This window comes from Sapajus apella, unplaced genomic scaffold (assembly GCF_009761245.1).
Source record: "Sapajus apella isolate SASKATOON/1434 unplaced genomic scaffold, GSC_monkey_1.0 scaffold142, whole genome shotgun sequence".
NCBI classification, from domain to species: domain Eukaryota; kingdom Metazoa; phylum Chordata; class Mammalia; order Primates; family Cebidae; genus Sapajus; species Sapajus apella.
Genome location: NW_022437082.1, coordinates 2572238 through 2585711, shown reverse-complemented (window position 1 = coordinate 2585711; position 13474 = coordinate 2572238). Strand labels below are relative to the sequence as shown.

Sequence of the window (13474 nt, the reverse complement as noted above, 5' to 3'; positions counted from 1 at the left end):
TGAATGAATTAATGCTAAAAGTGGATTCAGTGGAGTGATAGATGAAAATACTTGAGAGAGATCCAAGATGGCCGATTAGGAGAAGCTCAGGATTGCAGCTCCCAGTGAAAGTGCAGAGAGTAAGTGGACACCGCATTTCCAGATGGATTTTTATTGCCCACAGACCAGGAGATTCCCAGGCAGAAGAGCCCCACAGGTCACCAGCTCGACTCTTTGGCCTGTGCAGCTGTTTTGCCGGCACCCCGGAGTGGCAGTTCTCAATACAAAATACACAGGACTGGGTGCCCTTTTAGCTGGCAAATGGAGCTCCGGGAAGGCAGAGTCGCCCATACAGCTGACTAAAAAGGGGACTGAAACAGTGAGCCAGGCCAGGAGATTCCTGGGCAAAAAAGGTGCCATGAATCTCAGCACCACTGTTTTAGCTGGCGCAGTAGGTGGCCACATGGGAAATCACACAGCAGCTCTGAATAAACAATGGAGCCCACAGCTCAGCACTTGAGCTCCTATAAAGGACAGACTGTCTCAAGGAGCTCCCTGACCCACATATACCCAAAGAGTCACCTTATAAAGGAGAGCTCAGACTGACATTTGGCAGGTATCCTTCCGGGACAAAGATAGTAGAAGAAGAAACTGGTAGCAACCCTTACTGTTCTGCAGCGGCTGCAGGTGATCCCCAGGCAAGCAGGGCCTGGAGTGGACCTCAGCAGTCCTACAGCAGAGGGGCCAGACTGCTAAAAGGAAAAGTAAGAAACAGAAATAACTTCATTATCAACAAACTGGACATCCACTCAGAGACCCAATCTGAAAGTCAGAAACCATAAAGACGACAGGTGGATAAATCCACAAAGATGGGAAGAAACCAGCGCAAAAAGGATGAAAACACCCGAAACCAGAACACCTCTCCTCCTACAAGGGATGACAACTCCTCATCAGCAAGGGAACAAGACCTGATGGAGAATGAGTGTGATGAATTGACAGAATCAGGCTTCAGAAGGCGGGTTATAAGAAACTTCTGTGAGCTAAAAGAACCTATTCTAACCCAATGCAAAGAAACTAAGAACCTTGAAAAAAGATTTGATGAAATGCTAATGAGAATAGACAACTTAGAGAGGAATATAAATGAATTGATCGAGCTGAAAAACACAACACGAGAACTTTGCAAAGCATGCACAAGTTTTAATAGTCGAATTGACCAAGCAGAAGAAAGGATATCTGAGGTTGAAGATCAACTCAATGAAATAAAATGAGAAGGCAAGATTAGAGAAAAAAGGATAAAAAGGAATGAATGAAGTCTCCAAGAAATATGGAACTTGTGAAAAGACCTAATCTACGTCTGATAGGTGTACCTGAATGTGACGAAGAGAATGAATCCAAGCTGGAAAATATTCCTCAGGATATTATCCAGGAAAACTTCCCCAACCTAGTAAGGCAGGCCAACATTCAAGTCCAGGAAATACAGAGAACATCACAAAGATATTCCTCAAGAAGAGCAAACCCAAGGCACATAATCATCAGATTCACCAGGGTTGAAATGAAGGAGAAAATGCTAAGGACAGCCAGAGAGAAAGGTCAGGTTACCCACAAAGGGAAGCCCATCAGACTCACAGCAGAAACCCTACAAGCCAGAAGAGAGTGGGGGCTAATATTCAACATCCTTAAAGTAAAGAACTTTCAACCCAGAATTCCATATCCAGCCAAACTCAGCTTCATAAGTGAAGGAAAAATAAAATCCTTTGTGAACAAGCAAGTACTCAGAGACCTCATCACCATCAGGCCTGCTTTACAAGAGCTCCTGAAAGAAGCACTACACATAGAAAGGAACAACCAGTACTAGCCACTTTAAAAACATACCAAAAGGTAAAGAGCATCAACATAATGAAGAATCTGCATCAACTAATGGGCAAAACAGCCAGCTAGTTTTAAATGGCAGTATCAAATTCACATATATAAATATTAACCCTAAATGTAAATGGACTAAAGGCCCCAATCAAAAGACACAGACTGGCAAATTGGATAAAAAGTGGCCCCATTCTTAAAAGGCTTCCAGCTTAGTTGGGGAGATAGCAAATATGGTCAGGTAATTTTAAAATCAAAACTAGAGAAATTTGTAACTGTAACATGGAATGAGAAAATTGGACTTTGATTGCTTTAGAACTAAATGTTATAGTCTTATAAAATTCCCCTATTCCTACTGAAGATTAGCCATGAATTCTGATGTGAAAGAACTCATGACTTTAGCTAAGGCATCCTATTGTCTAGCAGAAGTTTCTGCAATAAAGGAAATGTTTGATAATCTGTGACATCCAATAAGATAGCCACTAACTGCATGTGGCCTTTGAGCCTCTGAAGCATGATTAGTGCAACTGAGAAATTAAATGTTTAATTTAATTTATATTAAAATAATCACAAAAAAAAGATACTCAGCATCATAGCTCATTAGGGAAGTGAAAAATAAAATCAAATTAAGGCACTACTATACACCTTTTAGAATTGCTAAAATAAAACAACTGATAATACAACACGCTGGTGAATATATGGGACAGCTGGAGCAAAACTCATATGTTTCTGGTGGAAATACAAAACAAGACAGTCACTTTAGAAAACAGTTTTCAAAAAAAAATGAAATTTTTATTTTAGATTAGCCTGGCACAGAGGTGCATGCCTATAGTCTCAGATACTTGGTAGGGTAGCCTGAGGTGGAAGGGTGGCTTGAGGCGAGGAGTTTGAGGCTGCACTGAGCTATGATTACATCACTGCATTCCAGCCTGGTCAATAGAGCAAGATTCCTGTTCTCTCTCCCTCTTTCTCTTTCTCTTTCTTCCTTTTCTTTCTTTCTCTCTTTTCTTTTCTCTTTTCTTTTCTTTTTTCTTTTCTTTTCTTTTCTTTCTTTCTTCTTTCTTTCTTTCTTTCTTTCTTTCTTTCTTTTCTTTTCTTTTCTTTCTCCTTCTTTCTTTCCTTCCTTTCTTTCTTCCTTTCTTTCTCTTCCAAAAAAATTAAAAAAAAAGAAAATACTTGATTGATGTAGATATTATAAGAGAATGATTGTTGAGGAAGTTGAGATAGAGATAATTATTGAAGTGGATTACCATAAAAGGCAGATAAAAAATGAGAAAGAGTTGGAGGAATGTCAGGTCAAAGGGGGATTTTCTTATTTTTTTCGAAATGATCGATGATATTGCATCACTTTTATGCTGCAAGGAATGAGCCAATATGGAGAGACAAACTGACACATGTGGGAGAGATGAGGCAAAAACCAAATAATATCTTTGAGAAGAAGACAGGAAATAGGACCCAGGGCACATGTGGGAGTGCTAGCATTAGATAGGAGTAGACACTTCCAGTAACAGAGAAAAAGTTAAAGTATATGGCTGACATTCTGGTACGTTGGTATAGTTGATATTAGGAAGAAGAGAATATTGCCTTTTGATTTCTTGGTAAAATAAGAAGGAAAGCTATTTGCAGAGATTCTGGGAAAATAGTTATTTTTTCTCCTAGAGAGAAAAGAAAGTAAAAAATTAGTTATCTCTAAAAGTGGGAGAATCAATTGGTTTGGCAAATGCAAAAGGATAGTGGGACATTTGAGGTATATTGAAGAAAATTTATAGAGAGGCCAGTCAGGAGTTATGCAGATTTTTATGTGTCTATTAAGGTGCTTATTTGTACATGGAGAGTTGGATTTGACTAAGGTTTATGTTTTTCCAGGCAGGTACAATAGAGTATGAGAGATACAATGTGTTCAGGGTATATACCAGAGAATTATCATATTGATTTTAATTATGGACTATGTATGTTATCCAAGCAGAGTAAGAAAGAAAATGAGAACATGAAGTTAATGATGAGCAATTCAAAGATTGTAAGATTGATAGATTAGAAATCCTTGGGGTGGGGCGGAGTGGGGTGGATGTGGGGAGAATAATTGACAGTATGAAGGCACTAGATGAAAAATGTTGGAAATATGTGGTCAGAGAGTGATTTGAGATCATGGATTTGTAATGACAAGTCTTAGAATGTGGCCATGGAAGGGACAACTGGATTGGAGTAGAGCTGAGGCTCATTGGAGGGAAAGAGGTCAAATACTCGACCTGTAGTGTACAGTGAACAACAGTTACTATATGTCAAGCATAAGGCTAATGCTATATATGATTAGATTATTTAATTCTTATAACAACAGTGATTAATCCATTCTTTGGATTAGAATGTTGAGTCAAATAAACTGCCCAATGTCAAATTTCTATGTGGTATATCCAGAATTGAAACTAACATGTTTCGACTCCAAAACCTTTATGAATGACAGTGCTTTGAGGCTAGGTGGTATTAAATGACCTCAAATAAAACCCTGGTGACAAGTCGAGACAAACTAATGGCAGAATTGGCATTGTAGTATCTGGGTAGTAACACATGGAATGACTTTGTTCTGGTAAAGTTCTGGCAGACAGCCCTCTTGTCATCCAAGCAGGGACATTTGTAAGCATAATGTCAGTATCTGATGGTTTCTAGGTACTGAAACAAATAAGTTCTAGGAATTCCAATAGAATAATTGGATATATTGGTACCTTGTACATAGCAGGTGCTCATATGTTTGTGATAAAATGAATTGGTCTTTGAACAAGACTTATCAGAAGACTTATTCCAGTAGCAGGTGTTTAGCTAGGCATTTTACATATGTTATCTTACATAATATTTATAGCCTTGACAGGATGGATGTTATTCCCATTTTTTATTGAAGAAGTAGGTCATTAAAGCCTAACACAATTAGTATTTGGTAGTACCCAGTAGCCTCTTGGTCTGGCAGGTTCCAAAGCCCATCTTACACTTTATCCTTCTTTGCCAATTTTCCTCACTTAGGAGTGTGACTTAGTTACAATAACATTCATTCATTCACTATTTATTAAGTACTCATTATTTGTCAGATATTCTTCTATGCATTGGGCATATATCTTTGAATTAAAAAAAAAATCCTCATCCCCACTGAGCTTTTCTATCTGAGAAATAAGCAATTTTTATTCTTTTTGCACACAAAGGAGGAAAAATAGGGTAGGTAATGCACAGAATGTATGAGGAATCTGTGGAAGGCTTGGAATATTACATTGGGTGGCCAGGGAAGCCCTCAATGAAAAGATGATATTTTAATAACACTATGAAGGAAATGAGGGAACAAAATATATGAAAATTGGATGGAAGAACTCCCAGGTAGAGGAAATAGCAGGTGCAAAGGTCCTGATGCAGGAGCATACCTGACATATTTCATGAGCTGCAAAGGAGGCCACAGTGGCCGAAGTGGAGTGTGTGAGACAGGAGGGTAGTAAGGTATGAGGCTAGCCAGCTATTTGGAGATCAGATCATGTAGGACCTTGTAGATCATGTATTTACTTATTTTTAAATTGACAGATAAAATTGTTTGCATTTACCATGTACAACGTGATGTTTCAAGGTATATACATATTGTGGAATGAATAAATCCAGCTAATTAGCATATGCACTCTGTCATGTAGTTATAGTTTTTATGGTGACACAAAAATGGCCAATAGGTATATGATAAAATTATCAATGTCACTAATCTTAAAAGAAATGGAAATTGAAACCACAGTGAGATATCACCTGACACCTGTTAGACCAGGCATTATCAAAAAGACCAAACATGTTAGCAAGGATGTGGAGAAAAGGGAACCCTCACACACTGTTGGTGGAAATGCAAATAAGCACAGCCATTATGGAAAATAGTCTGGATTTCTCTTAAAAAATTTAAAATAGAATTATATGATTCAGCAATCTCACTACTGGGTATAATCCAAGTGATACGAAATTAGTATGTTAAAGTTATATATGCACTTCCATGTTAGTGCAGCATTATTCATAATAACCAAGATATGAATCAACCTAACTGTCCATTAATGCATTAATGGATAAAGAAAATGTGGCATATATACACAATGGAATATGATTCAGTTTCCAAAAGGGTGAAATCTTGTCATTTGTGACAACATGGATGAACCTAGAGTACATTATGTTAAGTGAAATAAAGCATACAAAGAAAGAAGAACACCTCATGATGTCACTTATGTGTCAAATAATCTAAAAGAGGTGATTTCATAGAAGCAGAGAGTAGAATGGTAGTTACCAGAGGCTGGGAGGTATGGGCTTGGCTGGGTAGATGTTGGTCCAAGAATACAGTATTTCAGTTATGTAGGAGAAATAAGTCCAATAGATTTCTTGTACAACATAGTGACTAGAGTTAGTAATATATTGTATCCTTGGAAAAATGCTAAGACAGCGATGCTTTTGAAATGGGAAAAAATTGGAGGATTTTGAGCAGAGGGAAGAAATTATCTGCTTTAACACTTTTAAAGTTCCCTCTGCCCACTGTGTGGGGAACAGACTCAAGGGGAGCAAGGATAGAGGCAGCAAAACCAGTTAAGCTTTTACAATGATCTTGACAAGAGACGACAAGCTAGAGTGGTAGCAGCAGAGGTGATGATCAGTGGCTTTATTTTGAATGGAATTCCAATCAAACTTGCTAATAGATCAGATGTGTGGTATGAAAGTTAAAGGCGAGTCAAGAATGACTTTAGAGTTTTTATTCAGAGCAAATGGAAGTGTGGAGTTACCATTACTTGAGATGGAAAACACTGCACAGGACCAGATCTATATATGTGTATGTGGGTGGATATCTGAACTTCAGATTTGAGCATGTTATGTTTAAGATGCCTCTCAGACATCTAGGTACAGAGTTTTGTGAGAGGCATCTTAAACCTAACCTGAGTTTAAGTTTTATTATGAGTTAATATATGAGTTTAAGATATGTGCTATATCCTGGAATCCATATCTAGATACATAAATGGATTCCAGGTAATATCTGGAATGAAGATATTAATTTGTAAGTTATCATCTTATAAATGACATTTTTGTCTATTTGTTTCTTGTACCTTCCTTTAGCTCTTGAGTAGGGTGAATTGGTTGTTAATTATTTGCTAATTTGGCCACACAATTACATATTATGATGGCCTGAGCATGTGTCATGATTATGTGTTCTTGTATCATTAATAATCTCTTCTAATACCATGGTTATCTGACTTTGCACAAGCATTGTCTCCTCCTGTTTCATAGCCAATCTGCTTCTACCAAAGGCATCTGCTATTGTGTCATAGTTGACTGTAAAATCACAGAACATTTCGTGTGTGTGTGTGTGTGTGTGTGTGTACTGTACTTATATGAGCATGAATTATGGTTGTCTACTTTTGCAACATAGCCTGGCTTTATGATTATAACCAGCATTAGGTTTTACTTTCTGCTCATACAACATAGTTGCCTGAATATCCATATGATGTTCCTTTACTGTAATTTTCATTTTATTCACCATGAAAATGTGCATTGTATTTGTGTGTTCATATATTACAAATAGCTATTTATTCACTATTGTCATCATTACCCCAAGGATATCAATTCTTCACTATGATGACTTGCAACTATATCTTGTCTTTCTGCTCAGTGAAAACTTTTTGACCTTGTATGCTTACTCACAGACGATGACCTTTTCTGTTCCTTCACCATTGTAGTCTACTTCCATAGCACTGCAGTCTGCTCCTAAACCATGTCACTTAATTCCTGTATCATGGTTGCTATGATACATATATTGTGTGCTCATATATCATGGTTAAGAATTGATATACCAAATACTTCTTCACATATATCATATTTGTCTGTGCATATACTTTATTTGCCTCGAGCTACATGGATATGTGATTATGTTTGAAGGCTCTTTGTTTCACTGTCACAGACATATAATGTAGTTATGATTTCATGTAATGCTGTGGTCTTTTTAATGTATCATAATATATGTCTTAGTTTTCTCCTTCCAAATCATGGACATTGAATTCTATGTTATTGTCGTCTATTCTTAGTGTGATAGTTTGTTGCTTGTCTACCATGATAATTTGAACATAACCCATAGTGATATATTAGAATAGCATAGCTGAATACACACTATGGATCTCTTTCTTTACATATGCCCATCTTCTCCTACACCCAGGATTGTTACTCATGGACTCATGTTTTCTAAGCCTGCATCATTGCTATGTCTTATATTCCATGGATTGTTTCTCCAATTTAAACTTCATATCCTGACCCAAGTGTCTCCGTTCCTGTAGAGTAGTTGTCAATTCATGTGTGATGATTATCTGAGCATTAATCCTTGTCATGTGATTATACAACATTAGGATCTGCTAAAGCGCTGTGAATATTTGAGCATATGTGATGGTTACTCTCCTTACCATGGATGTTACTTGTGGTTGGAGTTGTCTGATCATGCACCACCTTTTCTTACTCATATACTATGGTTTTCTGAACTGTATCATTCCTGTATACTCCTGTAAGATGTTCATTAACTCTTTTATAGTTCATGAACCATGGATGTCACAGCTCATATATTAGTTTAATCATAAGAAATTGCTTCCTATGCAACAATTTTGCATGTTCTTCACATGTACCCCAAAACCTAAAATGCAATAAAATAAATAAATGGGGAAAAAATAAATAATAAAAACAAACAAACAAAAAAATTGCTTTCTTTGCTAAAACCAAAATTGTCAAAGGTTGGCAATTTTGTATGGTGTAATCTAATGTTATGATTATCTCTATCTCTAATGCAGACAGTTTATCATGTCAGAAGTCTATCTTCTCCAGTGTTGTAGGTTTTCTTATGCCTATACCAGATTCATGAAGACAGCCTAATATAGATCCCAGTGGTTGTTTTTTTGAGGGATGTGGGATGAATTTAAAAGGACTTTTGTTCTTAATCTCACCAACCAGAATAGCTTCTTAATGTGTATCTGTTTTACATATTGGTCTCCTGCATAAGCTTTCTTGGAAAAAAAAAAAAAAACAGTTATATATCCCTCCATTTCTTCTGAAAATTTATCCACTGATATGACTGAAAAAGGGTATGGTATTGGTTCAGAGTTAGGTCTCCTTCCATTTCTCAGTGTCTCATATTCAAAGAAGCCACAAATTAGAGGTAGCAAGAACCGTTACTTTATTGATTGCTTTCTTAACCCCATGCCTTGGTTAAATCTCCACTGATCCAGAGTTCATAAAACAGCCTTGCTTATAGGGAAGTCTAAATCACTAATTCTATCACCAGTGCAATTTGCTGACCTCTTTAGTGCCAGGAAGAAGGCTTGGATTTATCTTTATGTTGTGGCCCCTACCTAAAGGAGCAAGTTTGCTTTCAAATATCTCTTTATGGGGAAATACAGCATTCTTATTCAAGAGCCATCATGTCTCATTAATTCAATATTTTCTCAGCCTAATTTAGAGGAAACAGTCTATCCATTTCAGGCCATTTAATCTTTTGGAAAATTGCTTAACTCTATGAAGATGAAAATCAATCCCCAAAATTCTATAAAGAGACTCCAGGTCTTAATATACTAGTAAACTAGGATTCTCTAAATGTTACACAGTTAGCCAAGGCAAAGGATTTTGTAACACTAATAATCAAACAGGGGATTGGAGGGAAATAAAGACATGAGAGAATATTTTTAAGATCTTGGATTATAAGAGGTAATCTAAGCTGAGGGAAATTCTGTTACTCACCTAGTTACATGGGGGTAAGCCAAGGAAAGAGATGTTGCAGTAACCTCAGACTCCTGATTACTGACTTAGATCTCTTCGTGCTACTCTATGCATCCTTTCTTGGACGGCTCTGGTATATTTAGGAGAAGGGTATATTGGGAGTGATTTTGGTGGCATTGACAAGCTGGGAAAATGGGACAGTTGAATTAAGCAGTGAGTCACTAGACACTAGAGAAGTTAAATGGCTCCAATAGAATTTAGTAACATCTCTTTATCTCTCTCTCTCTCTTTTACCTCTTTCTCTTCTCTCACTTTGTTTTCTACTCCTTATCTCTTACCCCTTCTCTAAACTGTGAATCTCACAGGTCTCTCTAAGTTTGTGCCTAAGAAGATGATAATCACACAAATGAGTCACTATTATATGACCAGCCTTGGGATTCTTTTCCTGATTAATATTCTTCCTGGAACCACTGGTCAAGGGGAATCAAGACGACAAGAACCTGGGGACTTTGTGAAGCAGGACATTGGTGGGTAAGTACCCCTAACTCTTGGGATGAAAGAAGATTGTGATAAATGCTTGCCACAGACCAAAACTTCAGATGTTTTCTACCAGATGAACTCAAGTACTCTGATCTCTGAATACTTATACATTACATTCGATTTAGAAAAATGTCATAGGCTCAGACTTTCAAGGTAGAAAAACATCTCAAAATTTTCTCTTCTTTGACAACACCCTGGACCAGGCTTAAATCACCTTTGTAATATCTAATAAACAATTCTTTCCAGTCTTTTGTCCTCAATTTTATCTCCTTTCTTAGATCTTCAACCTTTTCCTTTTTATTGGCTCTGGCTCATTAACATTTAAACATGATAATGTTTAAAAATCACTCATCTTAAATTTAAAATTTTTCCCTCCAGATACTGCCTTAATTATGTGCTCCCCTTCATAGTCATATTTCTTGAAGGAGTGGTATGCTTCATTGCATCTATTTACCTCTCACCCATTCATTCACTTGCTACTGTCTGACTTCCAACCCCATGACTCTAAGGCAACTTCTGCAGCCAAGAAGTGCAATGCTGGTTCTGTTGCTAAAATGAACACCTGTCTGTTCATATGTTCCAATATAGTTGACTTCTCCCTCCACAATTTTATTTTATTAGGAAATAAAAATACATGTAGAAACATGCATAAAATATAAATATATGGTTTAATAATAATTATCTCTTTGGCTTCAGAGACACCAGAACTCTCTGGTGTTTTGATTAGGTTCTCTAGAAACAGGGTATGAAAAAAGGATTCTTGAGCAAATGATTTGTTGAGAGGTCACTTTCAGCAGAAACCCATTAAGGAAGTAAGGGAAGGAAGATAGGGAAAGAGAAGAAGTAAAACAAAGGTATAGTCTCAATTTGACCTCATGAGAAGATATGGGACATACATGACACTAAAAGATCTGTCCTATCTTGAGGCAAAGGACCCATGCTTAGATAATCTCATCTCAATCAGTCATTGCCTGTGGAACCCATGGAGAAAGGCATAGTCTTCCAGACATTTTAGGTGAGGTGACTCCCTTCAACAGATAGTAATTTTACACAGTAGCTGAAGGATGGTTTCACTGGCCCAGTGAAAGGGATCTGAGAATACTATTAGATCAACAATAAATACTGTATCTTGGTTTCTTTACACTTTTATGGCTATGCTTTCCAGAATATTTTCCACAATACTACACAGGTACATCAAAGACCTTTGTGATATAAAGATCTTTTTTAGTCTTTTTTTGTTCACCCCTCAGGTGTTTGTGTTTTTCCTTGTTTTGTTCTAGGCACGCTTCTTACATTACAGATCCCCTGAGTGATTTCATTCATTTCTATGATGTAGTTACTGTATATATGTAAATGCCAATGACTCCCATCTCAATCTTCATTCTAGCCTTCTCTTGAATGTCAGATTTCTATATCCAACTGTCTACTGAACATGCCCACTTGGCTATTCCACACACTTCTTAAACTAAGCATATCCAATGTGGTTTCATTATCTTCATCTCCCTCCCCGACCCTAAAGAACAAACATAACAAAACAAACAACAAACAGACAAACATATTCCTCTTCCATTTTTTTTCCTCTTTCAGTCAGTGGTACCACCATGTACACAGCTGCTCAAGCCAGAAACTTGGAACCATTTTTGCCAGTTTTCTATTCCTTACTCTCAATATCAAATCAATCACCAAGATTTGTCATTTCTACCTCCCATATCTCTTGGATTTGTCTACTTTTTTCCAACAGTTCTGCTACCACCCTAGTTTAGTCCAATGTTATCCTCCATTTGGACCTCTGCACAAACCTTGTCTTACTTCCTAAAGTCTTGCTCCCATCCAAACTAACCTCCACTCTGTAAGTATTTTTTTCTATAATACATGTTTGGTCATACCTACCCTATTTAGAGCCCTTTCATAGTTTTATATTGTCCCTACAATGAATTACAAACTCCTTTACATGATTTAATAAAACCCGTCATGACCCAGGTTCTACCCACCTTGCTAGCCTTATTTCTTAGTCTTTCTGCCACCAAACTCTTTGTTATTCAGCAATGTTGAACTTCTTTTAGACTTTAAAATCCCTTTTTATCCAAGGAATATCATTACTAAAAATGACCTCTTAGCCCTGCAATATTTCAATATTACACAAGGTATTTTATGCTTTGGTAGTGACTATTTTTTTTGTTGTTGTTTTACATTTGGCTATTGTCCCATATTCTTGAAGCATGCATCTTGAAGTAGGAAGTATTCCTAATTATTTTTGCAGGGTTGATTATCTTAATGTTGATTATCTGAGTCTTTTCATCTTATATCAGCACTGTTTTACAATAATCTCTGGGGCTGGGACTGCCGAACTGGGCTTGTATGTCTTTACAGCCTTGGTATATAAGACTCTTTTTGTTCTTTCTTCCAATCTGGGAAATAAAACCAGTTCTGTTTTGTTAACTTCTCATGTATTTCATTTCATTGGGCCATGATAGATTCTAAATAAGATGGAGGTTCTAAATAAATGAACCTCACCAATTTAAAAGTGTTAAAGCCTTTTACATTTTAACTCTGATAATACAGATTTCTAAAAATGTATTGTATATTTTCTTATAATCCTAAACAAGGATTTTTTGAATAGAATAGTCCTGTTTCTTTGTGACTTTTGATCATCATAAAGAAAATTCACTGTTGGGTGCAGTAGTATATGCCTATAGTCCCAGCTACTTGGGGCTGATACAGAAGCATCTCTTGAGCCCAGTAGTTCAAGGCCAGCCAGGACCACACAGACTTTATCTTTGAAACAAACACACATCTCTCAAGCACATGTTCATTATATTCATTCTAATTTTTTTTTCTTTTTTAGTTCTATCTTCAGTGTTAGTTCTTACATCTCAACTCCTGTTTACAATGGTTTGTTTGCATGCTGTTGGTGTTTAGAAAACCAGATAGCCTAGGGTTTTAGTAATTATGTCAAAGAGGAAGTCAAGAAATCCTATCTGAAAAAGCAGAGTGAAGTGCTTGGTTTTAATAAAGAGGTAATGAAATCACTGCATATCTTCTTTCTTTTCTCTTTTCTTTTCTTTCCTTTCCCTCCCTCCCTTCCTCCCTCTCCCTCCCTTTCTCCCTCTCCCTCCCTTCCTCTTTCTTTCTTTCTTTCTTTCTTTCTTTCTTTCTTTCTTTCTTTCTTTTCTTTTCTTTTCTTTTCTTTTCTTTTCTTTCTTCATAGAGTCTTACTCTGCTATGCAGGCTAAAATTCAGTGGTATGATCATAGCTCATTGTAACATCAAACTCCTAGGCTCACATGATCATATGATCCCTCCTGCCTGAGCCTCCTGAGTAGCTGGGATTATAGGTATAAGCCACCACACATGGCTAATTTTTTAA

The 13474-nt window shown here is 36.9% G+C and overlaps 1 protein-coding gene across 3 annotated transcripts in view; it reads left to right on the top strand.

Moving 5' to 3' along the window:
• The window catches only part of GABRA3 (gamma-aminobutyric acid type A receptor subunit alpha3), a 250190-nt gene that overhangs the window by 86077 nt on the left and 150639 nt on the right, over positions 1 to 13474 (top strand). For 2 of the 3 annotated variants that reach the window (XM_032264160.1, XM_032264161.1), the window contains one exon: positions 9933 to 10098. The exons of the other annotated variant lie outside the window; for it this stretch is intronic. In XM_032264160.1, coding sequence (XP_032120051.1) covers positions 9959 to 10098 — 140 coding nt within the window. In that variant the 5' untranslated portion in view covers positions 9933 to 9958. The remainder of the gene's footprint in view (positions 1 to 9932; positions 10099 to 13474) is intronic. 3 annotated transcript variants of the gene reach the window in all.